This window comes from Musa acuminata, chromosome BXJ3-8, assembly GCF_036884655.1.
Source record: "Musa acuminata AAA Group cultivar baxijiao chromosome BXJ3-8, Cavendish_Baxijiao_AAA, whole genome shotgun sequence".
Taxonomy (NCBI): Eukaryota; Viridiplantae; Streptophyta; class Magnoliopsida; order Zingiberales; family Musaceae; genus Musa; species Musa acuminata.
In genome coordinates this window covers 26730720-26758522 of record NC_088356.1, presented here as the reverse complement: position 1 = coordinate 26758522, position 27803 = coordinate 26730720, and the positions used below count along the sequence as shown (strand labels likewise).

Here is a 27803-nt window from a genome sequence, read left to right as displayed (position 1 = left end):
CATAATCATGCAGATAATAGGAAGGGCCCTCTCCACTTAGATTTAAAAAAACAAAAAGAAAAAAAAAGGGCATTTGGATTTAAACCCAAGTAACCATATTCAAAGTCTAAAGTGCTAACAACCACCATGGAACCCCGTTTGTGTGTTGACCGTTCTTTTTCTTTTAGCAGGTTCAAAATTAAACGGGAATCAATTCCAATTCAAATCAAACTATAGTCAAGTTTACGGAGGACTTCACAAGAGTTCGAATCAAACTATATCCAATTCAAATCAAAATCGAGTTGGTCTAAACCGGAACCGAGAACCGACCCGAACCAGAGAACCAAGCTGAAATTGATAAAAAAAAAAAACAGATTAATGGAAATCCCGAATTTAAATTGTGGGTTTCCGAATCGGACTTTTTATTTTTATTTTTCCTTTTTTACTTCCCCTTTTTCTCACCTCCCCCTCTCCCCCCTCCGCTCCCGACGGAGATCGCCCAGGCCTGCGACGCCACCCGGTTTCCCTCCTCCTGTCACTTTGCTCTCTCTCAGTCCCCCGACCTCTCCTCCACCCTCCAACTCCTCTCTGTTGCCGTTGCGGCCCACGCTGACGCCCTCCACTCCTCCCGTTCCCAGGCAGAGTCCATCCACGCCTCCGCCTCCGCCCCCGCAAACCCTGCTCGCGCCGCCGCCTCTATCCGCTGCCTCAAACACCTCTCCTTCCCCGCGCTCTGCTTGTCCGCCGCCTCCGCCGCCCTCCCCGCTGCATGCAGACGGCCGTGCTTGAGTCAGCGTTGCCCTTCTCGAGTAAGAAGGCGATGTCGAAGTCATCGGGAGAAAACGGACAGGATTTCGAGTTTTGCGAGGTGTGCAGGTTGAATCACGACCAAGGGCGCCGGCACAAGTACTTCCCCTCCCACGCCCGCGCCCTCGCCGCCGTCCTTGCTCGCTTCCATGGGAAGCTCTCTGACATCCGCTTCTTCCTTCGTAATCCCTCCTCTCTCAGCCCTGAGCACGCCGTCCTCAACCACCTTTGGTGCCTCTTTTGCCGCTGCGACCTCCGCGAGCTCGGCAGCTCCTTCGCCTGGTAACTCGTAACCCCTTCTCTCCTTCTCCTATATTTCTTCCTCTGTCGAGTGATTTCTAGGGTTACTGATCTGAGATCGGTTGTCGCCAATAGAGTTTGATGGCTGCGGGTCCGAGATTTTTACATTTTGTTATATTAGTGTTTCTCTTTTTCGGATCGTATCTTTGTATCAAACAATAATCGGTCAAAGGTTTATATATTAGATCATTGGGTATATGTTTTGCAGTAGCAACACCATCAAACATCTGGCGAGCTCGGAGCATTTGAGGAACCTGAAGGAGTTCTTGAGGAAACATGGGGGAGGGATGGATCGGGTAGATTCTTTCAGGGTTTCTGAGGCGGAGCTCCTCAAGGTGACCAACTCTTCTCTTTTGCTTGAGGATACGGTTGAATTTAGTGTTGATTTGAGCTAACAATCGAGAAGGGCATGTACTGCATGATATATGGATGCAGCTGCGAACCACAACAAAGCATGTGCAAATATATGGTTTTGAGAATATTTTTGATCAACTATAAATACCTAATGAATTATGTAATGGTTGTCTTATGACATGAACAAACACCATGAGGTGGAGTTACTACCTAAACCATGATTGTTGATAGTCTATAGATCTTTAGTAAATAAGATTTGCAATGCAAAAAGCATTTGTCATACAAGTCAAAGTCACATGATATGCAATTCTTCTAGCCTTATGGACTTTTGACTAGAAGTTGGTAAACACATACTTGCAGTTCAGAAATTTATATTGTTCATGCAAGCTTCATCTTTGTAGCATTTTAGGAAGTCAAAGAAAACAAAACTGTGATATCTTATCATGGAAAGTCCAAGCTGATAATTGGTTGATGAACATGCAAAATTGGGACACTTTAATTGGCCCTCTTTGACAAGTGCCATGGTCACAATGTGCATCATTTTATTTCTTATTTTACCTTTTTGGAAGTATGGATTGTGTAGGATATATCATCACTGACAAACCTTCCAAATCAGCTTTCTGCGTTGAAGGCTAATTTTTCTAAATTATTCTGTATGCTGCCATTAACTCTTCAACATTTCTCTTACAAGACCATTAGAAGCATTTATACTGTAATTTGGTTCTGTTGTATGTTATATCCTGATACAACACCTATTTTTCTCCTTGAACTTGGGGATAATTTCTTAGCTGTTTGCAGAATATAAACACTCGAACAAAAAGACATTTTAATTTATTTGACACAAATCTAAATCACATATATCTTTGTATGGTTATCAGTATGTTTTATGTAAGTTGATTATACATCTACAAAGAAATTGGTGATTTGGGCCTTAAACAAACTCTGGTTGTGTATATCAAAACATTACTTTGTTTCATAACAGCAAAACATATGAATGGGCAAAAGTTCTGAGTCCTAGGTGGCATATCTGAGCATGATGTGATGCTACTTTGTGGCTTGCTTCTGCTTGATTATTATAAGCTTTATCATCAATTTTTAAGCTAAATACAACTTTCTTTATTTCTTAAGTCATACTTTGAGTACCTTTTTATTTTATAAATGGTAAATGTTGAAAGCATATTTTGATCCCAAGACCTTGTAATGATTTGACAAAGCCTTTATAGCTAAGCTAGCTAGCGCCTTTAAAAAAAAAGGTGGGATGACATTGCTTCATAGAGAATTCCATGGTTTGATACTTCAGCCATCAATAGAGTTCTCATGGTTTTCTGGGCTTCTAATTCAGTGGATTCAAATATTCATTTAATCTGAGTTCAAATTGTCACACCTGTTATAAACTAGTAGTTGTAATGGCATCCAGGGTTGGATGGTTCTACTCCTCATCAGTTGGGGTTAGACGTCTTGGATCACGTGGTTCTAGGCCCATTATGTGTTAAGTTAATGGGTTTGTTTCAGGTTAGATTGTGACATATTCCTATATTCCAATGGAAATCAGTTTGACTGTTGTTTGAGTATGAAGGACAAAGTAGCTGTCACTTCTCATAAGGCTGTATTATACTAATATCTGTGTTTCTGTATTATATTGAAGTTTTCATAATTTCCTAGAGTTATTTTACCTATTGGAAAGCAAATTTTGTTGGGTTACTTTATATGTCTATCCTCAACTCTAAAATAGTAGTTATTTGGTTGGTTTTTGCAATTGCAGTGGGAGAAAGGCTGTGAAACTCTAAACAATGCGACAACATCATCTTGTGAGAGGTCTATAGGACCATCAACCGGTTCATCGAAAGATATCCAATATGCACTTACCTCTAGTGATATGGACAATTTTGAAAAAAATTCTATCAATTCTTTTGTTTCAAATGCTTCTCATTCTGTTATGCCTTTACAATGTCCTACAAATGAGAATTATGATAATCAACATGATCCGGCAGTTAGTGGATCCACAATTGGAGGTTTCATCCCACATATTGCTACTTCTTGGTCCGTGGATATACAGGGGAATATTGGCCTTCCCGGCACCTATGTCTTTGGTAGTGTTTCAAGGCATTTATCAGGTCGGCCCTCTGTTGTTTTTGAAGGATATTAATTTTTTCCTTCTTTGCGTGGGAATGCACTTGAGATTCTTCTTGTTAATTTGTTGATGTTAGTTCTTGATGATGCCTTTATTATTTCAGACGGACATCCTTCATGTCTTGCCAGTAATGCAAAAAGCTTAATTGGTTGGCCTCTACGCAATGTTATTGTAAGTTTCCTCTTTTATCATGTATCTCATGTTTGAAAATTTCATATTTGTTGCACTTAAACAAGAATTTGATCGAAGCTTTTATGACATGTATCTCTCAACGTTGCTTCTCATTCAGGCTTGGGCTGTTCAGAAAGAGTTATGAACTATAGTTTACTAATCATGTTATTGCAGGGAAAATTCAGTAACATAATCCTGAATTTTGAATGGCTAAAAGGCTAACAAAACCTAATCCATTTGATAGGTATATGACGAACTAAATGTATAATAAACTTAAGTGCATTACTCACTGAAGCTTTTTAACACATGAAAAGTTGGTATGCCACAACTTATTTAAATATGAAGTCTAACTAATTAAACTACTACAAAGGCAAAAGAAAACCAATACGATTAAACTAAAAAAAATGAAAAAATGAATCTACATCGAGATCCTATGGTGAAGAGTTTGCCAACAATTATAATAGTTCCTTGATAAGAATGTTAGAGGCTTTAGTGGGCAATTATTATACTCCAATGTCATTATTTTTCTCTCTATTGTTCATTTTTTGATGTAAGAATTTCCAACAGAATTATTGATATGCTTAGTAGAATATTATATGCAGCATGGAGTCCTCTAGATTTTTGATGCAGGATCAAACTTGGATATGTAATTTAAAACAAGGACTACAATTTCACACAGTTTGGCTTGTACTGACCTGTATTTATAGGTCCGAGCCTGAATTAAGACGACTGATCTATTAGAGAAAAAAACTTAAAAGGTTAGTGCTTCAGTTAGGGCTTCGAATGTGAGCCCTCTTTTTCGTATGTCAGGAGTCGGAATTGTGAGCTGCTGGCTACCATCTGCCCCTCCTTCCTCCTAGTTGCCCATTGGGCGCGTGGACCTCATGTACATATCATCCTTCTCTTCCTCCATTGCCTCATCTTTTTTCTTTTCCTCTTCTTCGTATTCCTCCTTTCTCCTCTTCTTGCACTACCTCCTCTTCTTCCTTCATCTGCCTGCTCCTTTCTCCACTACCTCCGCTTCTTCCTTCATCTGCCTCCTTTCTCCACTTCCTCCATCGCCTTCTCTTATTCCATGTATTTCATAGCTTTTTTTTCTTCTTCTTCGTTATATATTGGTGTTCTGAGTGTCGGTATACTGATACTGGCATACATACCAGTCCAGCTATGGACGGGTAGAGTATCCCGATATAAAATCATAATCCTTGATTCAAAATATTTGTCAGTTTTCTTAGATCTTAACTTTTCTTGAGAGACCTTTGGATTTCTTTGTGAGGTACTCGATTGAGATCCTCTTGAAGCTATTCATTACTATAATATCTTAAATAAAAAATAAAAATAACTAATTTCATAAATATAGCAAATATTATTAGAAACCAAAATTGGTGGATACCTGACATTCAAAGAATAAGCTAAATAATGAAGTGGAGTATTGTTTTCTGTCCAATGATTAATAAGAATTTGGTAAATTAAATTATGGAGATGAAGATTCGTTTGATTTTTTTTCCTTTATATATATATATATATATATATATATATATATATATATATATATATATATATATATATATATATATATATATTGTTACTTTCTCAATCATGATGTCCTACATGTCATATACTAAATGAAGACGTGGCTTATTCGTGCCACAAAATCTAAGCATATCATAAATAGATCCAGTGAAATTAAGAATATAATTAATATTATCTCACCAAATATCATCGTGCACATTTTTCTTCACAAATCTTACTTAACCAATATCATCCTTGTAACATGACCACTTATCACTAATAACCGTACATTGAAGTCCACCTTTAATAAATTTAAACATTTTAAGCATAACAATTATTGAGCTAAAATGTATATTAACTATAGAGAGTAACTTCAGTAAAACAAACTTATTAAATTTGACCAATATCATAAAACAATGATTTAAAAAGCGCTAGGCACTCGCCCGAGTGAAGCGTGACGTTTTAAAATATTAAAATATAAAAATATATAATATAATTAATAAATATAATTATTTAAATAAAAATATGATATTAAATTAAAAACGAGGATTAGTAGTGTTAAAATCTAAATAGTATATTATTAATCTAATAAATAAAGATTATTTTAAGAAATAATTAATAAGCTACTGTTAATAGTATATTTTCTGTTAACAGTAGTAGGGAAGAGTAGAGACCGGTAACAGGCGGTCCGCGTACCGACAACCTGTCAGACCGGTACGTACCGCCCGTACCGGGCGGTACGGTTCGATTGAACCAACTAACGTAAATTTAAGCGGTTCAATCGTCTTATATCAATCAGGCGCTCGCCCGAAGCACTCGATGCCTGGGCTCGGGCGAGCACCCATGCGACGCCTCATTGAAGCATGTCGCTTGGTCCTTAAATGAGGCGCTTGGGCCTCGCCTCGCTCGAGTGCCTAGGTGAGCGCCCGAGCGCCTTTTCAAATCACTGTCATAAAATGATTCATAATGAAACTTTTTATCATTGCAACATCACCTGCAATATCAGAGATCTAACTGCATGCATTATATGTTAAGATTTTATTCAATATCTTTTACTGTACAAATATTTTTTAATGCTAGATTGAGATATGGTTGGACTCCATATTTTTTTTATCATAACACACATCAAAGATCTATCTACATGCAATATATTTTATAACACTAGATTGATTTTATTTATTAACAAATAAATAAATATTATTAGGATTGTATAGTTCATACTCTCAATTTAGCATTTAAAAGTATTTATGTTGCAAAGAATATTAAAAATAATCAGTTAACATATGATGCATGCAGTTGAATCTTTGATAAAAAGTTTCATTATGAATCATTAAATGAGATTGTCTATATTTAATGAGTTTGTGCTTATTGAAGTTAGTTACTCTTTATAGCAGATACACATTTTGGCTCAACCAAGGTTTGTTGTACCGTGACATACCGCTTGGTATGGTTGGTACGTACCGATCTGACATGTGACCGGTACGGGCGATACATTGGTACGCCCCAGATATCATGTGTCGGTACGCTCAATATTGCTTGGTACAGCTTGGTATGTATTGTACCGATAGTTGGTCGGTACACCGCTACAGATCGGTAAGGTGAACCATGGGTTTAACAATTATTATACTTAAAAAGTTTAAACGTATCAAAGGTGGGCTTCAATCTATAGTTTTTAGTGATCATGTTATATGGATGATAATATTGATAAAGTAAGATTTGTGAAGGAAAAGATGCTCGATGATATTTGGTGTGATAGTATTGATTATACTCTTAATTTAACTAGACCTATTTATGAAATGTTTAGATTTTGTGACACGGATAAACTATGTCTTCATTTAATATATGACATATGGGATAGTATGATTGAGAAAGTGAAAGAAAAGAAAAAAATAGACATGAAGGAAAGAAATCAGATGAATCTTCATCTTTCTATGATGTAATTAAATAAATTCTCATTGATCGTTGGACAAAGAATAATACTACACTTTATTGCTTGGCTCATTCTTTAAATCTCATGTATCTATTAATTTTGATTTCTGGTGATATTTGCTATATAATTAAGTATATTTATAAAATTATTATTATTTATTTATATTTCAGATATTATAGTGATAAATAGTTTCAAGAGGATCCCAATCGAGTACCCCACGTAGAGATCTAGAGGTTTCTCGAGAAAGACTACGATGTCTAAGGAGAGTACACGTGTTAATGCAGAATATGTTAATTTTTGTGGTAGAGTTTGATTCTTTGTTGATTATTATTCTTTGCACAATTGGCTTTAAAATTACTTGTGTAGCCTTCCTCTTCATCATTTTGCAAGAGAAATTGGAGTATCTATTCTTTCCTGCATCCTCTTAACGGAACAAAATGACTCTTCAACGAGAGGATTTGGTATTCATTCATAGTAATTTCTGTCTTCTCTCCAAGAGAACTTCGCAATACTTAGGGGCAAGGTATGCAATACCGTACCGTACCGGTGTTTCGAGGTTGGCTCGGTATAGTACGGTACCGGTGTACCGAGCGGTACACTAGGGCGTACCGAGCGGTACACTAGGGCGTACCGAGCGGTACATCCTGGTATATCGAACAATTTTATATATTTTCTTCATTACTGTAGCACTGTAGCACTACTACAGTATAGCAATGTAGCACTGTAGTACTGCTACAGTGTAATACTGTAGCAATGTAGCGGTATCGAGCGGTCCGCGTACCAGTATGCCGTCGGACCGGTACGTATCGCCCGTATCGGGAGGTACCATTCGGTACTGCATACCATGCTTAGGGGGACAGATTAAGACGTGAGATTTTGTTAGAGATAAATTTGATTCATTTGATGCTGGAGTACTTAAAGTTGTGCATTTTTCCTTTGATGAAGCAAAGCTAGAAAAAAATATTTTTGATGATGTTGATGAATCATCGGATGAAGATGATAATGATGTTCAGAATGAGTCTTAGTGATTATTAAAAATTATTTAATGTACTTAATCAAATTTGGATGATTAGATATAGATGAGTTTAATTGTTTCAACTTGTATGATGATATTTATTTGTTCATATTGCTGAGCTTATAAAATATAAGTATAAATACTAAAACTCATATTAATCGTGTGTATATATATATTAAAAAATACACATGTTCTCGTTGTGTTCGTATCTTTATTTTTTAAAAAATGATGTGTCGCTATGCAGTGATTTCAATAGGCGCTCGGGCGCTCGGGAGAGGCGAGGCAAGGCCCGAGCGCCTCGCTTCATGTCCAAGCGCCTCGCTTCAAAGAGGCGCCTCTTGGGCGCTCGCTTGAGCCCAAGCGTTGGGCGCTTCGAGCAAGCGCCTGGGTTAAAACAGGCAACCGAACCAGATTTTTAGGTCTGGTTGGTCTTCGGTGCTTTAGTTGGTTTAATCGAACCAACTAAATCACTGATATCAAGCTCCCTCTTGCGATTTCCTTGACTTCCCCAACCCTAACACTTGCGATCGTGATTTCTTTTCCGCTGTCGTTGCTCTCTTACTACTGCTGCCACTGGCGCTGCTTGCCGCTACTATCGCTACTCGTCGTTGCCATAATCGCTGCTCGCCGCTGCCACAATCGTTGCTCGCCACTGTTGTCATTGCTCGCCGTTGCTATCGCCGCTCTTGTTGTCGCTCGCCGCTCCCCCTCCAGCTACGGCTGTCGCGTGCTACCGCTATCGTTGCCTCAGTAGCCTCGGTCTTCTCACTATACTGTTAACAATATATTAATAGTATATTGCTAACTATATACTAATAATAGTATTTTTATTTATTAGGTTAATAATATATTATTTTGATTTTAATACTATTAATTTTTATTTATTTAATAGTATATTTTTTTATTTAAAAAATAAAAAAATACTATTATGATTTATTTATTTATTGTGATTTTGTACCTGATTTTATTAATTTAATAGCATATTTTTTATTTAAATAATTATATTTATTAATTATATTATATATTTTTATATTTTAGCGTTTCGCTTTGCTCGGGCGAGCGCCTAGCGCCTCGGACGTTTTTGGACCTTGACGTCTTTTGACGCCTACCGTTTTTTAAATCACTGTCGTCATGTACACGTTGTGTCGTGTTCATGCTTCTTAGATGAGAACAAAGCAAAGCAACAGGCCACCACCAAGTATAACCTTTTAGAACATATTTCATAGGATAGATGTTTTTAAACAAAAAATATAAACTTTCTGCAATTTAGACTTATAACCTTTATCGAAATCTTATGTGATAATGTGGAGGCTTTCACTGGACATTTGACTGATAATGTGTCAACCCAAAGTTTTTCTCAATCTTTTCCAAACCAAAGTATGATTGATTTGCATTCGTGGGGATTTGAAGGTGGGTCTAAATTTGGTAGATCTCATCATTTATTGACAATAATTCTGGATGATTTGTTGCCTGATCACTGGAAGACAGGAACCTACAGAAGTAATTTCTTCATGTTAAAACAACTGAAGTAAATCTACCGCTGATAGTTTTAATCAACTCTTGGGGATGTCTGAAGTTAGGTGGTAGCAGCAGTGTAAAGGAAAGAAAATAGGAAAAATATAGTGGAGAATGAAGAATAGAAAGGATGTGCAGAAGGCCCAGTGATTGCAAAAGGCGCTCGGGCGCTCGCCTAGGCGCTCGGGCGAGGCGAGGCGAGGCCCGAGCGCCTCGCTAATGTCCCAGGCGGCGCGCTTCAATCAGGCGCCGCCTGGGCGCTCGCCCGAGCCCAGGCGCTGGGCGCTTCGGGCGAGCGCCTGGGTAAACCGAACCAGAATTTTAGGTCTGGTTCGGTCCTGGTTCGATTGTTAGTTGGTTCAATTGAACCAACTAAACCGATATAACCCCAACCCTAACCAAACACTAACCTGCTGCCGCTGCCGATCCCGATCGCGATCTCGTCGCTCGCTGCCGCTGCTCGCCGTTGTCGCTGCTCGCGCCTCCCGCGAGCCCTCCCGCTGCTCGCGCCTCCCGCGAGCCCTCCCGCTGCTCGCGCCTCCAGCGAGACCTCTCGCTGCTCGCGCCTCCTGCGAGCCCTCCTGCTGCTAGCGCCTCCCGCGAGCCCTCTCGCTGCTCGCGTCTCCTGCGAGCCCTCCCGCGAGCCTTCCCGCTGCTCGTGCCTCCCTCGAGCCCTCCCGCTGCTCACGCCTCCCGCGAGCCCTCCCGCTGCTCGCGCCTCCCGCGAGCCCTCTCGCCTCCTGCGAGCCCTCCCGCGAGCCTTCCCGCTGCTCGCGCCTTCCGCTCCCTTTCCCTTTCCGGCTGCCGCTGCCGCTGCTCGCCGCTGCTGCTGCTGCCGCTGCCGCCGCTCGCCGCTGCTGCCGCTGCCACCGCTGTTGTTGCCGCCACTGCTGCCGCCGCTCGCCGTCGTTGCTGCCGCCGCTCGCCGCTGCTTCCTCGTTTCTCCGTCAGCAGGTTTATACTGTTAATGTGATTATATTTATTAATTATATTATATATTTTTATATTTTTATTTAAAATTTTAAATAATTATATTTATTAATTATATTTTATATTTTTATATTTTAGCGCCTCGCTTCGCTCGGGCGAGCGCCTGGGCGAGCGCCTAGCGCCTCGGGCGTTTTTGGACCTTGGCGCCTTTTGGCGCCTACCGCTTTTTAAATCACTGAGAAGGCCAATTGCACCTAGTGGCAGGGAAGGTGGGATGTGGGTTTTGAAATCTCAAATCTTCACAAATCTGTGCTCATTAATTAAGGGGTGCATTAACAATTACCTATTATAGGTTTGGATGTGCTTTTTCCAGGAAATTAATTCCTTTCAAGTGTCTATATTTATTGGTCTCAAGATATCTCTTAGTCCTTTAAATTTGATTTTGTTTTTGTTGCACAATTTGATTTGGTCCAGAGCTCCAAATTGTCCTATGTCAAGGGACAGTTTTCTATATTGTCTTGCATTAGATAACTACATTGTCTCTGCTGTAGGTTTCTCCTTTCCATAAACCAGTAGGGGCTTGGCAACTTTGGTTCATCATTTTATTAGCACAAATCAAAGTTTCAAAATTTGACTATTTGGGCTAGAGATGCTTCACTATACTGAATTTTATTTTTCATACCAAAATCAAGGTGATTGATGTTAATTGGTCGGGATTAATTTAAGTTGTCCACTTAAGAATCTCTTGGTTTGGTCTTGATCAACTATAGTTGGTAAGGATTAATCAATCTTAACCAATGTTGATTGATCTTGGTCAATTATAGTTGATGCCATCCATCCTGAATGATCCTTGTGGATTATGATCAATTGTTATTGATTCTAGTTGATACTTGGTTGATCCGGTTAGAATTGAGTTGTTTCTAATTAATCCATGATTAATGCAACAAAATTTCTAGCTATTCGAATAAGTCCTGGTGGATATTGGCATATTCCGTATGATATCAACTGTTGTGCCTATTCTACCTAATCTTGAATACTTAGTACAACAACAATAAAACCGTAAGTCTCAACTACTTGTGGTTGGCTACATGGATCTTTTGCTGTCATTGAAATATATAAAAAGCCATATGTTATTTAAGTTCAAAGTATTTAATCTTTATTTATAGTTTTTATTAAAGTTTTTAAGGTTTTATTTTATTTCTTCATAACATTAACATTAATTATTTCACCTCTTCTGACTATCGCATCTGGAGGTCTCCTCAGCATATTCTCATACTATCTTAAACGATTTTCTCTTATCTTATCATATATCGAAGTGATAACTAATTGTTCATGAATAAAAGTATTTCTTTTCCTATCTTTTTTAGTAGCTCTACACATCCATCTTAACATTCTCATCCCGACAAAATAAACATTTTGTATATGTTTTTTTTATAATTTCTCAACACTCAAATCCATAGAGTATTGTTGGTTTTATAACTGTCTTATAAAATATTTCTTTTAATCTTAAAGGTATTAGATGATCACTCAAGGCTCTTGACTCCCCTCATCATTTTAACCATCCTGTTTTGACTTTATGAATAATATCTTCATTGATCTTTTTAACTTATTGAATAATTGATTCAAGGTACCTAAAACTTTTACTTAAAGAGATTTTTTGTCCATCCAATTTAACTATATTCTCTTGTATTTTTCTAGAATCACTAAAATTATATTTTATATATTTAGTTTTTGTCCTATTTAATCTAAAACCTTAGTTTTTAAGGCTTGCCTCCAAGCTCAAGTTTATTATTAATTCCACTTAGGCTCTTATTAACTAAGACGATATCATTAGTAAATAACATACACTAGGGAGTTCTATCATGTAAGTGACTAATAAGTTTATCCATTATTAATATGAAAAGTAGGGACTTAATGTGGATCCTTGGTGTTAATCATATGTTAATAGGAAACTCACTGGACATACTCCCTATAGTTTTAACACTAGTAGCTACATTATCATAAATATTCTTAATAACATAAATATAATTAGTGAACACGTCTTTTTTTTTTTTCTAAAACCCATCATAATAAATCTCTAGGAATCTTATCATAGGCTTTCTCTAAGTCTTCTCTGTATCGTTCCAATTTTATCGGATGTCTCCGAAGAGATGTTTCTCTAAGTCAATAAAAACCATATGCAAATCTTTCTTTTTCTCCTTATACTTTTTCATTAATTATCTTAATAAATAAATATCTTTTATAGTTGATCTTCGAGGCATAAAACCAAATTGATTTTTAGAGATATTTGTTTCAAGCCTTATCTTACTTTCGATAACTCTTTTCAAGAGTTTCATAGTATGACTCATGATTTAAATTCCTCTATAATTTGAACAATTTTGTATGTCACCCTTATTTTTGAAAATTGACACTAAAAAACTTTTTCTTCATTCATTAGGTATCCTTCTGAATCTTATGATTTTGTTAAATAAGCTAGTTAACTAAGTTACTCTCTTGTCTCCTAAAATTTTCCAAACCTCAATAAGGATACCATTAGGCCCCACACTTTTAGTTATTTTCATCTTCTTTATTGCGTCTTTTACTTCATTAGCTCTAATTTTATGAATAAATCTATGATTATTAAATTTACCTCTATTATTTATCGTTAAATCTAAGTCTTGTTTGGAATATTCATTAAATAATTTATAAAAATAAAATTTTCATGTTTCTTTAATCTCGTTATCTTTAACAAGTATTATTTGTTCTTCGTCGTTAATGCATATAATGTTATTTGAATTCTTACACTTTCTTTTCCTGGCTTTTGCAATTTGATATATGTTTTTTTACCATCTTTAGTGCTTAATTTATTATAAAAATTATCATAAACTTTGTATCTTACCATACTAATTGCTTTTTTGCCTCTTTTTTAGATTCTTTATATCTTTTAAATTTTTTTCTCATTATTATTATTTTATCAATCTTTAAATCATGATCTTTTGATAAAAATTAGTTTTTTGAATTTCTTTACACTACCTCCAACTCTCTTTTAAGGTTACATATCTACCTTTAGTTTCATCAAGAATCTCTTTGTTAAACCCATAATCTTATTATTCATCGTAGTCCAAATAATATTAATATTATCTTTAGTTAAGTTTGAAGTCATCTTTCTTTTCATCTTATTCTTGAAAGTATTTACATTATCATCTTTAAAATTCCACCATCTAGTCCTAGTAATTTTTTCTACTATCTTTTTCTTATTTTATTTCTATAGTAAATATCTAATACCGTCAACCTATATCGAATACTTAGTCAATCCTAGAAAATTCTATATGATGATCCTATTTGCAGTCAAGGGTATGTGACGCATGCCTGATTATATCATCCAATCTGATCACGAGCCTGATATTGATCACTAAATGGTAGCCAAAAGTGAATCCTTCAAGCCTTTTTGTGTCGACTCCAATCAGTATTATCAACTTATTATCAATTTGTGTCCAAGTATGGCAAACTATACCTAATAGATACCATCCTTTCACTGTTGACTCTTCATTTCAGTTCATTTTATCATAATGATTGTTGCGTAATCAAATCAAAGGCATAAAATTTCATGCTTTCTAAATTGATAAGGGTGGACATCTGAAAGAAGCTCTGGCAAAGAGACGATCAACAAAATACATTTAATTTCTGATTAAGCATGTAAATGTTTTTTTTGCACTCATTTCATTTTTTTCTTGAATATACTCTGTTTTTCTCTTGTTTTATGCTTTTAACTTCTCTTATTTCCATGTTTGTTAGCATAAATTGCTGAATACTGGCTGCCAATTTTCAAATCTTCTTTAGGGAACTGATCATAAAATAGTGAAAATTTCAAAACTAAAGTTTTTGGGCCTTGTTGAAATCAAAGGTTCACTGACTGTTCTACTTATTTGGGAACCCTTTTCTTCTACAGTTTTTTCTCTGTTTAAGTCAGAACCATTGTTCCAAAATTAAAATAATTATCAGTAAATAGAGTCTGCTATTTGGTTACAGTGCAAATTAACATTTAGTTTCAGGTTGATGCCGGAATAAACTTTTTTTTGTCAGAGAGTCATTTGGTTTAATCATTGTTTGGACACTAGTAATTAATTGACTCTTCTTTTCCAAAGTTTACAATTCTTCCTTTGACACTGCTAATGATTGCTTGAACTCTATTACATATTTTTCTTAGCCAGCAAAACCCACTCTATTCACTCTTGTCAGTAATCTTTTCCATCTGTAAATCTTGCTAAGCAAAGATTTCTGTAATCTATATTCTTGGCATAGAACTAAGATGATTTTCAAAATTATTCATTTTATATTGGGGTGTGTTCCAGAATAAACCAGCTTGTACCAACCCATATCTCCGTTTTATAAACTTTGCTTTTAACAAACCTACAATCTATTTATTTATTATCATCTAGCTCTTACTATCATCATGACTTTTGTTACTGAATCATGAAAAATATCTTCTTCCTGTATGGATCCATGTTCTGCCTTTTTTTAGTCCTAAATCAGTTTGGCACACATCCATTTCTTGGCCGCTTAAGGTTTCACACATCTCTCAAGTGGGCTACTGACTTGGCTTTGTTCACTCAACAATGATTGAATCCAAATCCAGAAGTGTCTGAACTCCCCTTTGAGATAAATGCATCGGTTATGCAGACAGCAAAATATTCTCTAGCAAAAGAAAGCACCGCCTAGTCTAGATCTCCTTCATAATTGTTCTCGGTCTAATTTGCTTTCAAGTTTCATCAGAATCCTTCAGGCTTCATGGTTATGCATTGTACTCAACCTAAATGGCTAGTCTCCCTTACCCTCAATTATCAACTCCATATGTCATACTGTTCATCTCTAGTGCTAAAATTGAGTAAAGAGTAGTATTACAGGCCTTAAATGTTGTTTTGCTGATTCTTTTTTTGTTTCTTGTCTGGTAATTTTTATCTATAAGGTTGTTGGTATTCTGAAGTTTCCTGAACTAACATATTATTTGGCTGATAGCTTTTTGTATCTCACTACTCCACCAACAGTTATCTTTGATTTTTCTGTTCTTCTTTGTTAACCTGTTATTTTCTATCCACATCTAGTAACATTAGTTCTCTAGTGTGCGGTCAAATTTTCTCCCTGTAATTTGACATTTTGATGCTTTTTTGGCCTTTTCTTATATGCAGAAAAAAACGCTGATATAGTCGGCTGATATATGCAATCAAATGTTCATTTCTCTTTTTAATACATGTGTTGGCGTTTAAAGTATTACAATATTAGTGATAAATTTTGGAACCATTTCACCTATTCTATTTTTCATTTTGAGAACTTTCATGTGTCCTTTCATGTCCTTTTTTCAAGAACTTTCATCCGTCTAATACCTTTGTTTGTAGATCAAGTTTTTGAATTTTTTTTTGCAAATTATTTGAACTTTTGGGAGAATTGGTTAAAAAGCTGTAGGAGACACTCTAATGTGCACTTGCTATAGATCTAAGATCATAATTGCTTACTTAATGCCTCATATTATATTGCCTCTGTAAACTTAATCTGTATGTAGAAAAATATTGATGTTATCTTTTGTGCATCAGGATCAAAGGACTGATTCTAATGGGGGCTCCAACGAGGGTATTTATTGTTCCAGAATATTTTTTCTTAAAAATTGTCTTGGTTATCAGGAATATACCTGTTGTAGTTGCTGAAAACTATCATTTTCTTCTGGTGTATAGTATTGCAGAATTTCACGCCAATATCATTGCCTGCTGAAGCCTGTCAAGCAAATATGCATACTGGTGCTCCACCTCCTTGGTTAGAAATAAGTGAAGAAAATATGGCAAATAACGATCCAAATGTTTATAGACTTGCGCTTCCATCATCTAGCACTGGGAAGTCAAGAAAGCTGAATCCAAAACGTGTGGGAGCAGCATGGGCAGATAAAAGAAGAGCTGAGCTTGAGATGGAGAAGAGGGGAGAGACTCTTCCAAAAAGTTGTGATGCTAACTGGCTTCCTAATTTTGGTAGAGTTTGGCAAGCAGGTACCAGGAAGGAATCTCGAAAAGAATTTGAACTGGAGAAGAGGAAACTTCATGAGAATGAGAGTCCATCAGGGTTTTCATCTAAGATACATCCCTACATAAGCAAACGAATGGTAGGATCACTGCCTCCCATGCTTTCGACTATGCTTTGCTTTCTTGTCAGTTTTTCTATTTTCAAAAGTTCACTATGTGCTCATAGGCAGATAAAATATTTGTTATAATTTAAAATATGCCTTTTACCTTTTTATAATGCAATTTGATATATGAATAGATGAATAAGTTCAGTAGGTGCTGCACAAGATTTTGTTTTGTTACATGAATAGATATATAAGATGAAAACTGGATCATGTGAATGTCATGCATCTTCAATATATTTCTGTCATTGATGCAGCATGCCTATGCTCTAAATAAGTGTGGTTCCACCTTTTTGCTTGTGATTGCTGCTGATGCACACTTACCAAGAAACTCTGGTTGGTTGGCTGGCTTTACTTGTTTACTTGACCAAGCAAAGAGATGTTTAGCTTTATTTATTGATCTAACTTCTAAAGTGCATATAGGAACCTTTTCAGCTTTATCTAACTTTATCCAACTTCTAAGTAAATACAATACCTATGAAAGTGCATCTAAGATTGGAAATTGTATCTTATAAACATGAATTTAGTTTAAATAAAAAACAAAATTATGGCAATGATGTTATGCTTTAGATTTTGGACATGATGTTGAATTTAAATTGATGTTGATAGTATGTCACTAATTTCTGTTCTATATGCTTTTAATTATGTGACTATTCATGATTTTTTTTAATTTCGAGAATTATTTCCATATTCTAATTTTTTATTGATTTAATTTTTAAATTCAATTGTTATCAAGTTTTGCATTATGGATTGATGATTAATAAACTAGACTAATGTTATTCATTTGTTACATGATTTGTAGATTATTTGGCAAGAAACTATCTTTGACTATTAATTTTTGAATTTTGGAATAATCTGTATAAGAAAAGAGTGCTTTGTCCAAACCCCAGTCTAGTCAGGCCTAGGTTATTGGCTAGACCCAGCTCTTGTGTGAGCCAAACATGATGCCGACATAGGTTTGATGCACGTTAGACCTAGCGTGAGTGCGGGTCATACTTGACACAAGCATAGGTCCAGAATGGGTTAGACCCAGTTTGGGTGCTGACTGATTCCAAAGAGACTGTGACTTCTACTCCAGCCTATGCAGGCGGACCTAGATCCGATCTAAGTGGGGTGCTGGCTAGGCCAGCCCAGGCCACGAAACAGTTGGAGCGGGGATCTGGTTCTCGATGTTGAGCAGTCCATTATAACTAGGTGTTGCCACATTGACCACATTAATCTGGGCTAGGCGGCTCAAGCACATGAACTTGTCTGGCTTGTACTAGGTTGATCCAACCATGACAAGGTGCAAATGGGTTATCATGTGCCTGACTTTTTGTGCAGGCATGATCCAATGGGCAATTTAGCAAACACGACCTAGAGTGCGCATCCTTGTGCGGTGGTCGAAATTAATTTATGTTGGCTCAAATTTTTGTTCAACTTTTATAGATCTGACTTGATTATTGATTTTCACATGGTCATGGAGGCCTTGCACCGTTTGTTTTGTTGTTATGTCTTGAGGGCACTTATTAATGATTGAAAAGTGATGCATTTAAAAACATATTTATGATTATTAATGATTTCAATTTGTTAATATTTTTCATTTGGCACTTCCTTGCCGGTATAGAAGTCATGCATTTAAAAACATATCATGGATTCCTATAATAAACATGGTCGTTAATGGTGCTCGGCTGCTCACCTAGGTGCCTGGGTGAGGCGAGGCGAGAATCATTTTTCTCGATTTAGGTTCTAATCGGGCATGGTCCAGGTATTGGGTGGCTCAAGTGAGCACCTGAACCAGATCAAGCAGGTTCAAACCTGATTAGACCCAATCCTGGTTAGATCAACAGTAGTCTAACCAAACCAAGCCTGATCTAAAACAAAACCCGTGATACCCTTGGAAACCTGATCCCTACGAGTGACCCCATTGGTGATCCTCCTCTTCGTGTGTGTAAGGCAACCAACAATGATCCTCCCTGCTTAATTGCGAGCATCAATGAGGTAGCTAACAGGGAGGGTGGAGGCGGTGAACACGCAACACATAAAGAGGGAGAGGTGCTTGAGGTGGTCGTGGGCAACGATGACACAAGTAGGGTTTACTGCGATAGAGGCGAGGGTAGACTCAACATGGGAGCGGGAGGAGGGGAGGGCATCAGTAGGGGCCGTGACGACAACGAAGAGGAGGTTAGGGAACTGGGAGAAAGTATAGTGGCAGGAGGAGGGGAATCGGATGGCGTCAGAAGCCTATGCAATCTCTAGCATGAGCGAAGGAGGGGGAGAGGGGGGCAGACGAGGGGAGGATGAGAAAGATGAGGAAAACAACGAAAAAAAATAAAATGGTGCCACCCGAATTTATTTTAAACCAAAGTCACTAGATTCAAATTCTAAAGTGCTAACCGCTAAACTATAGAACCTGTTTGTCTTAATTTTTTTTCTTCTTTTCGGCCTAGTTCTAGTTATAGGGTGGAACTGAAATTGATCGGTTTGGTTCAGAATCATGGAATTATTGATCGATTCTGGTTCTAGTTTTGATCAGTTCGATTCTCAGTTATTGAACCATGGCTAGGTTTATGTGCAAGGTAGTCGATGGTCGGTAGGCAAACCATAGGTGGTGCCTCCCATCTCATGAGTGACGATACCTCTCTCTCTCTCTCTCCCCCCCCCCCCCCCCCCTCTTGGTGGTGCGCCTCTCCCCTCCGCTTTTCTCAATTGGCTTTGGGCATCCATCTCCATCGTCTACCCCCAACCACCGCCCCCCTCGTTCCCTTGGTAATCAATCGCCATTTCTCCTCCGACCCTCTATTGGTATCAGTCATTACTCGTCCCCTATGTTCTTCCCCTGATAGTCCCTCTTCTCTCGCTCTTTCTAGTAGAGCCGTTGCGGCCCTGCCTCCTCCCCCATCACTTTGCTAGTTTTGGTCGTCGCTTCTCCCTCGTGCTTCTCTCTCTCCCTAGCACACATCTTGTCCCTATCCCACCCTTCCCCGTATACCAACCTCATCATTGAAAACCCCCCCCTCCCCTTGACAAACCCCCTTCTCTGCATCTTTCTCTCCCTGACAGCCCCTAATCTTTATATTGGCGAGTGCCTTGATTCGTTGAGATGAGCACCTAACGCCTTTGACATTACTGGTAGTTTGACCATGTAAATGAAAAATAACAAATATGATATGTGATGATGATAGTTTTTCACATTTGTTTCATAGTGGCTAGTACTAGTGGTATGATTCAGTTTAATTATTATCGAGCTGTCCATGAGCCTTTGGAAGGAACATGTCTTGATCTTGACGGATGAGAGATACCACTCCATAAGTTGTTGAGAGTGTGGTTCATCAACTATCATTTTGTGGAGAATAAAAATCATTTTGAGGAGGTAAACCGTTCCATCAACTGTCGGGAGAGCATCTGACAGTCTTTGTTGACTGATGATGCTAGATGTTTGACGATTATGCATGTGAGATGATGTTATATTGCATGAGATTTATGTATATATTAGATAAACAATATGATTATATATATGATATTTTAATTTATTAATTGATGCATTTGATTAAAAAAGATTTGTATTCTGGATTTTAAAAATTTTCAAAGATCCCTACTATTGGTGAACTATATCTATGTATTATATTTTCAGGGTAGTCTTTTGACAGCAAAATATACGAGACTCAAAGGAGAAAAGATCATCGTTTACCGCTAGTAGCAGCATCTAAGATGTTTAATATTTGTGTTTCGGTTAGAGACAATTAGTCATTGAATATTTGAATTGTGACAAAGAAGACATGAATATTATTTTATTAATAAGCTGGATTAGTTTTGTTTACTCTTGATATTCTTGTGAAGATTGTAATGTTTTTTTATATTGTTGTTATGTGGATTTTGAATTCGGGGAACGACAATCTTTTATGCTATCAGACCATGGATATGAGCTTGTGTGTATTAGGTTGTATGATTTGTTATCATAAGTTTAGAACCTTGTATGTGATTATCTGGTTGTAATATTGTAGGGAAGATTACTGCTTAAGGTGGTAGAGTTAGTGGACATAATCCCACTGCTTCATGCAGCCTTACTTATAGTTCCTCCATTGAACCTGAATGATGAGCTTCCTCTGATTCTCTAAGTTCTGCATGAGCAATCTTAGTCTTAAAAAAAATTCTCAACCTCCATAGACTTCATTGAATCTAGCAAGCGACCTTGCAGGCAGCCCTGAAGCTGTGCATGCACATCAAAATATTCATGAAGTTCTAGATGGCATGAGGTAATACTTTCAGCTACAGGAATGACAACATCGTGGAGTATGCCATACTGAGCTAATCATGGTGTTAACTCCAGACTAGTGATTCAAGCAACTTGGCCTCTCTGCTTTTGATGGTGGATCTGATCCCTTATGGGATGATGGTTTTGTCAGGTAGAAGACCTGTGAGGCCATTGGACGCACTAAGGAACAGATAGTGACCACATCTTTATTTTAGAAGGTAAAACATATGCTTGGTTGACTACTAAAATAAAAAAATAGAAGCCACAAAGAACAATAGAATTTTGTTACCTGGGAGCAGTTCAATAAGCCTTTTAGGACAATACTTTCCTACCGCGATTCACCATAAAAAAGAGTTTTTTAGTATTTATTATTTCACTTAATTATCCCAATTTTGTTCATATATTATGATAGATGATGAATAAAAGCCAGACACTTTAAAGGGGATTGTATCCATATATGGATAGTGTTTTAGAACTTTAAAGTCGCAATTACAATGGAAATTTACTCAGGCAAATCTAATGTACATATATATACCTTTTGAGACTTCCAAATCTTGTACACATATATACATTTTCAGTGAGGAGCATATTTAAATCTTTGAAGATCAAGGAAACAGTGCTGGAATTATTTAATGTGGATCAACCAAGTGTAGCTTGCCTTTACTCGTCTCTTGCATATTTGAGTGCTCCACCTTTGGGCATCTTTCATTTATGATGGGTAATAGGGCTGGCCGCAGTACATATTAAGCTTGTCTTCAACAGTGGAAAAAAAAAAAATATGTTTATCTGCATTGCTGTCTCACATGATGCAGTTATCCGATCAAGTTATCGAAATATTTCCGTAAGGAATATGATGCCATTTTTTCCTTTCTGAATTGTTTTCCTTGGATCTATTCTTGGTGGCATGTAATCGACCTTTTCCCTTTATTGTTCTTTAAGAGAATGGTATTCCTCCCCTGTATCTAATATTTTTAAGAGTTGATAACCATCACCATTTTCTTCAAGGCATATATGAGATCTTTTGTTTGAGCACTAATTTTAATTGTTGAAGTGGCTTGTTACATGTATTTCAAGATGGGTAAATCTTTTCCAGTATTAAGTATAATTATTTTTCTTGAACGAGAAGTATACAACAATAACAAGCTGTGACGTCCCATCTGTTTGGAATAGGCTAGCTCAATGAGAAGTTTCACAAGTTTGAACTTTTAAAAATTACCATAACATTTGATGCGAACATAATGATTACTATTTGGTTATTGGTTCTGACTGAACTCCTGATTGTTGAGAAAATAAATCAAATTTCTTGTGCGTTTTTGTTAATAGAATTTTGGGGGTTCTGTTTCAGCTGATTATTTTATGTAATGCAATTTCTTGGACAAGTATTGCAACCATAGATTCTATAACTTTAGCTTGTTGTCAGGGTATGTTGCTTATATCTTTCTATACACTGCTTGTAATTCCTCTTATATCATTTGTAGCCATGGGCTTCTTGTACCGTCATATTTTTATTGTCATTCTTTCCCTTGCAGTGTGTACGCTCTGATGAAGATTGTGTACCTAATGGCCATGTCAAAGAAAACAGGAACACATTATAGCTTAGGAAACAAAATCTCACCAGCTTCTGGTATGTAGTGGCTTTTCTTGTGATTTTTAATAATATATCTGGTAATCTGTTGTAAGTTGTTTAAGAGTAAGCACAAAATTATTTTAAATTACAATTGTGTAATATAAGATTTCTTTTTTGTACAGTATCCAAAACAGGCTTTTGTAATTTTTATCATCCTTGTTTACCATAGCTAGAAGAAGACTGTCATCAGTGAACTTTTTTTTTTTTCTTCTAGCCACAAGTAAACTGACCACTGTTGCTGGAATATGCAATGACATCAAGCGTTTTGGACCTTAAATTGACATGTGCAGATGTTGATAGCCAGTTCTTTGGTTACGCAAATCACATCTTAATCTTTTTGAGATTAAATGAAACCAGTAACAATGGCTATTTGCTCCCAAATCTATTTGGGAGTAGAAAGTCTTGGTCGTCTGACTTGATGTCGTTGCTCTAGTTTCTCTAACCCATGGATTAAAGGATTAGAAACAGAGTTAGCAACTTATTTCTATATAGTTGGCCACCATTAAATTTCTTTTAAAACTTCTACTAAAGGAGCATTACCTTTTAGGGAAATGCAAGCAGTATCATAAGAGTGCTCATATGTGACTGGGAGACCACATTCCAATCAATCCTTAACGTTGCCGCTGTCATAGTTTTCCCACAGTCAGCAGCCTGCTTTATTTTTTTTTAAACTTGTCTGAAGATGTTATTAGCACCTTTCTGAAGGAGATGGCAAGTAGTTGGCACAAGTGCTTTATAGCTCAATCATGTTTATTTTTAACTTCCGAAGATGATTTGCGAATTCACATCAGGTAAGAAAGATACTCATAACAAAAACATACAACAGAGTTGTAGGCTCCAATTTTCCTATGAAATTCTGTAAAAGTATTTTTGAGATGGGAGCAACTATATTGCGGAGCTTCTCTTACTCTTCTTGGCAGTCACCAGTGATAGATATTGCCACTTCATAATTTTATCATGAGCAAAGGATAAATTTGTCATTATTGCCTTAACAGATTCCACATCAGCTTCCTCGTGTGAGACAAGTAGTGCACCGGTGAGAGTTGCAATCATATAACAGCAAGAGATTTCAATTGTGGCCATACACGTGAAGAATTATTTCGCATGGAAGATCAAATTTGGGTTTCTTTTTATTATCTGCTGCATAAGACCGAGGTATGCAATGATTGCTCATCCGAAAGCACTAGCAAGGTTTTCTATTAAGACTCAGATGTTGTGGTATTTGTCCTGTGAGGGCATGGCATAACGATTGCTCATCCAGAAGCGCTAGAGAGTTTTTCTATTAAGATTGAGATGTTGTGGTATTTGTCCAATGAGAGCATGGCGCAACGATTGCTCATCTGAAACCGCTAACGAATTTTTCTATGAAGACCGAGATGCTCACCATACAAGCTTGGTGGAACTCTATGAAACAAAAAATGCTTTGCCAGGAGATAGTCTGTGCATGAGGCAACGGAAGATATGGGGTGATGTTGAAGGAAAACCAGTAAGGATAAGAGAGCAATAAACACCAAGCTCAATGACAAGATAACTGGTACATCGGTGGAAAACCATTATTACTATGTCTATTTTATGCTGAATTTGAAATAATTGATTATCCAATTTGATATGTTTTTAGGCAAGTTCTTTCAACAAAAACATTTTGAGTTTATTTTTTAGTCTAACAGATTAACTTTGACCAAATCATCTCAAGCTTTTATAATTCTAGTTGAACATGATTCTAACGCGGATCGTAATGATTTTTTTTTCATTTTATGATAACTTTAGGATTTTTTTAATCAAAATTGGCATGTTTCTTATATGTTGTGCACAAAATTATTTCAATTTCCTTTTTAGTGTAACAAAATCAACTTGGATCAAACTTTCTCAAATTTTCATCATTCTACTTGAACATAATTCAAACAATGGTTGTATTGGTTTGTTCATTTTATGATGAATTATTATCAAAATTGGCATTTTTTTAATATGTTCAATGCATAAAATTATTTCAATTTGTTTCTTTGTGTAATGAAATCAAGTTTTATGAAACTATCTTAAATTTTGATAATTCCACTTAAACATAATTCTAACAATGGTTGTACTATTTTTTTTCTCATTTCATGATGAATTTAATATTTTTTTTATTGAAATTGACACATTTTATAAGTTGGATGAATGAATGAATTTTAATTCATTTTGAAGTGTAATAATGACTTATGTATAAATTATGAGAATGAGGAGGATGAGGTGGTGGAGGTGAAGGGCGAAGAGGAGAGGGAGGCGAAAGAGGATGAGGACAAGCAGAAAGAGGAGTGGAATGATGAGTAAGAGTCCGAGGAGGCGAAGTAGGAGAAGGGGGAGAACAAGAAGGCAGAGGAGGAAGAGGGCATCCAATGAACAAAATTATTTAATTTGTTGGTTTAGGACTGTGGGACTAGTTATCCACATTTATAATTATGAAAACTTTAGCAATAGAAGAGGAAAAGGAGAGAAGGAGAAGGAAGAGAAGAAGGTGAGGAGAAAGAGGAGAGTGAGAAGGTGGAGGCAAAGGGAAGGAGGAGTAGAAGAGCGAGAAGGTAGAGGGAAGGAGGAGAAGGAGATAGAGGAGTGCAGGGAAGGGGGAGTGAGTAGATAGAGAGGGTAGTGGAGGAGAAGGCGTGAAGGGAGGAGGTGATAGAGGAGGAGGAGGAGGAGGAGGAGGGACGACCATTTAGAAAATTTTGAATGGATTCATTAATCAAGCTAATTCAAAATTTTAAGAAAATATTATTAAAATTAGGGATAAAGAAATAATTGATCTATTTTTTTAAAAAAGAAAAAGATACTTCCCCAAGTTTGGGAAAGAGTCCTAGCGAGCAAAATTAACTAAAAGGTAAGTATCCCCATTTATTAATTTAGGAACATGGGACCAATTAATCATATTCATAGCTATGAAAAGTTATGCAATGATAGGGGTAGCAAAAGGGGAGGAGGAAGAAGTGGTAGAAGAAGGGGAGGTGGCAGAGAAGAAGAAGAAGAAGAAGACAACCGAAGAGAAGTGAGAGGAGGCGGAGAAGAGAAACAAGGCTTAGGATGAGGAAAATATTATAAAGATACATTGATGTAAATCAGTTTAAATAGTTATAGAAAAATTACAAAGATTAGGGATAAATTAAAATTTAGAAAAAAAATAGATATATGATAAATTTTCAATAGAGGGGTGCTTTCTAATAAAAAGTGATTATGAGAAATTTTTTCGATAAATTACATATTTTTTATTAGAGATTTTTATTTGTAACCCCCTCTTTGTTATTTACAATCTCATTTTTAAAATTTTTAATATTCTAAAGATTCTCTGTAAATATATATATATATATTTTTTCCTTTTTCATTCTCTTCGAGCGACGAGTAGCATTGAAGAGTGATGCCCTAATCTACATATGTTGGATTGTCGAGTGACATCCGTCAAATAACAGGTGCGGGAGGAGGAATGGAGTTGGTGGAGACCAAGGGCAAGGGGGAAGTGGAGGAGGCGAGGGAGAGAAAAAGGAGGAGAGTGGGGGAGGAGATGGAAGTACGAGAGTGAGAGGTGGGAGAGGGGAGGGGGAAGAGAGCGGGAGAGGATATGGAGATAGGGGAAGGCGTGGGTGAGGAGTAGGGGGCAGGTGGAGGGGTAAGGGAGAAAGTGGGAGAAGCAGGGGTTGCGGGGGAGAATATATATATATATATATATATATATATATATATATATATATATATATATATATACTTTTTATAGATTTTTTTCTTAATGCAGAATTTTTATATATTTAAAATTTTTTATCCAACTAATTTGATTCAATTAAGGAATCCAACAACAATGCCAGATTAATATATAAGGTTACCCTAGAATACCCTACTCATAATTTCATTCATATTATATATACATATCTAGAAGAAGATGTTATCATGAAATTTACTTATACTATCAAAAATAACATAATGGAAAAGTGGATCAATTTAAAATATTTTAATTGGTAAACAAAGTGACATGCTTTCCCCGTTGCAGGATCTATAAATGACAAATAAAATGATATGCTTTTACCGTTATAACATCTGCATAAACTCCTATATTGCATGTATATATAAATAAATACTTTTCATGATAAACTCATCTTCCTATGATCTCTTTGATAATGTACGACCCCATAATTAGTTTGAAAAATTCATAATATATGTAATAGGAAATCATAGGATATTTATGAACTTCATATCATATATCATAATATATATATATATGTATTCTCATACCGCATATCATATAAAAAAATACATAAAATATTTCACAATGAAAGCATTTTTGTATGGCAGATGCCTAATAAGGAGATAAACTTATGATTTAAAGTAAATTAGAATACACATATGTAAGGATAATTTATAGTACTTATAATATATTTCATATCATATTCACATCATATTTTATAATATATATGTATACTTCTACACTATATGTCATAACATATTTGTGTATTCCTATATCGCATATCATAACATATATACACAGTCTCTCATCGCGTGTCATAACATACAACATATATATACACTTCCATATCACATATCATAATATATACGTGAATTACATATCATAATATATTAGTATACTTCTACACCATAATGTTTATGCATGTTAGTTATTTTCATTGTAATTCATATGCTCTTTATTCTTATGTAATGCATATATTAACATTATATTTATAGCTATCTCATGACAATCATATCATTTTATATCTTGAATACCCATAATTTATATGACTACTATTTTATAGTTAGTTAAGCTTATACTTACTTGATTCAACTTAAGATGATGTTTTCATCGAAGTACCACTATCTCAATGATTAAGCATGCTAGGGAATTAAAAATATATAAAATTAGAGCACAAGATCATGATACGCTCAAAGTAAAAACCTTTCATTTTGAATCACTAATAACTCCCACTATAACTAATGATTTGTAGCAAAATTTTGGTAAATCTCTTTGAATTAGATTATATCCAATCTGAAAATTCACTTAAATTTCACCACTAATTTGCCAACAATTCCACCTATAATTAAATGACATTGTTGCTTACCGATCAAATAATTATATGATTTTGTGAAATAATTTTGTTTCACTATTGTTGTTGATCAAACCATCTTATATTATCATAAAATTTTTC

General features: G+C 36.2%; 1 protein-coding gene across 1 annotated transcript; it reads left to right on the top strand.

The window, feature by feature from the left end:
- Window positions 1-462: 462 nt before the first annotated feature.
- On the top strand, window positions 463-24211 carry LOC135644633 (TITAN-like protein). The gene is made up of 8 exons (XM_065162375.1): window positions 463-1068; window positions 1295-1421; window positions 3203-3554; window positions 3675-3742; window positions 16212-16248; window positions 16350-16768; window positions 22553-22647; window positions 23646-24211. Exons 1-7 carry the CDS (start codon window positions 749-751, stop codon window positions 22616-22618), a joined length of 1389 nt encoding a protein of 462 aa, XP_065018447.1. The 5' UTR covers window positions 463-748; the 3' UTR covers window positions 22619-22647; window positions 23646-24211.
- Window positions 24212-27803: the final 3592 nt, after the last annotated feature.

What these genes read in the sequence shown, in the direction of transcription:
- LOC135644633 (XM_065162375.1), top strand. Translation starts at nt 749, where the DNA reads ATGCAGACGGCCGTGCTTGAGTCAGCGTTGCCCTTCTCGAGTAAGAAG. An exon ending in TGTTTCAAGGCATTTATCAG is followed by an intron (nt 3,555 to 3,674) that starts GTCGGCCCTCTG and finishes TTATTATTTCAG; the next exon opens with ACGGACATCCTTCATGTCTT. An exon ending in CCTACATAAGCAAACGAATG is followed by an intron (nt 16,769 to 22,552) that starts GTAGGATCACTG and finishes TTTCCCTTGCAG; the next exon opens with TGTGTACGCTCTGATGAAGA.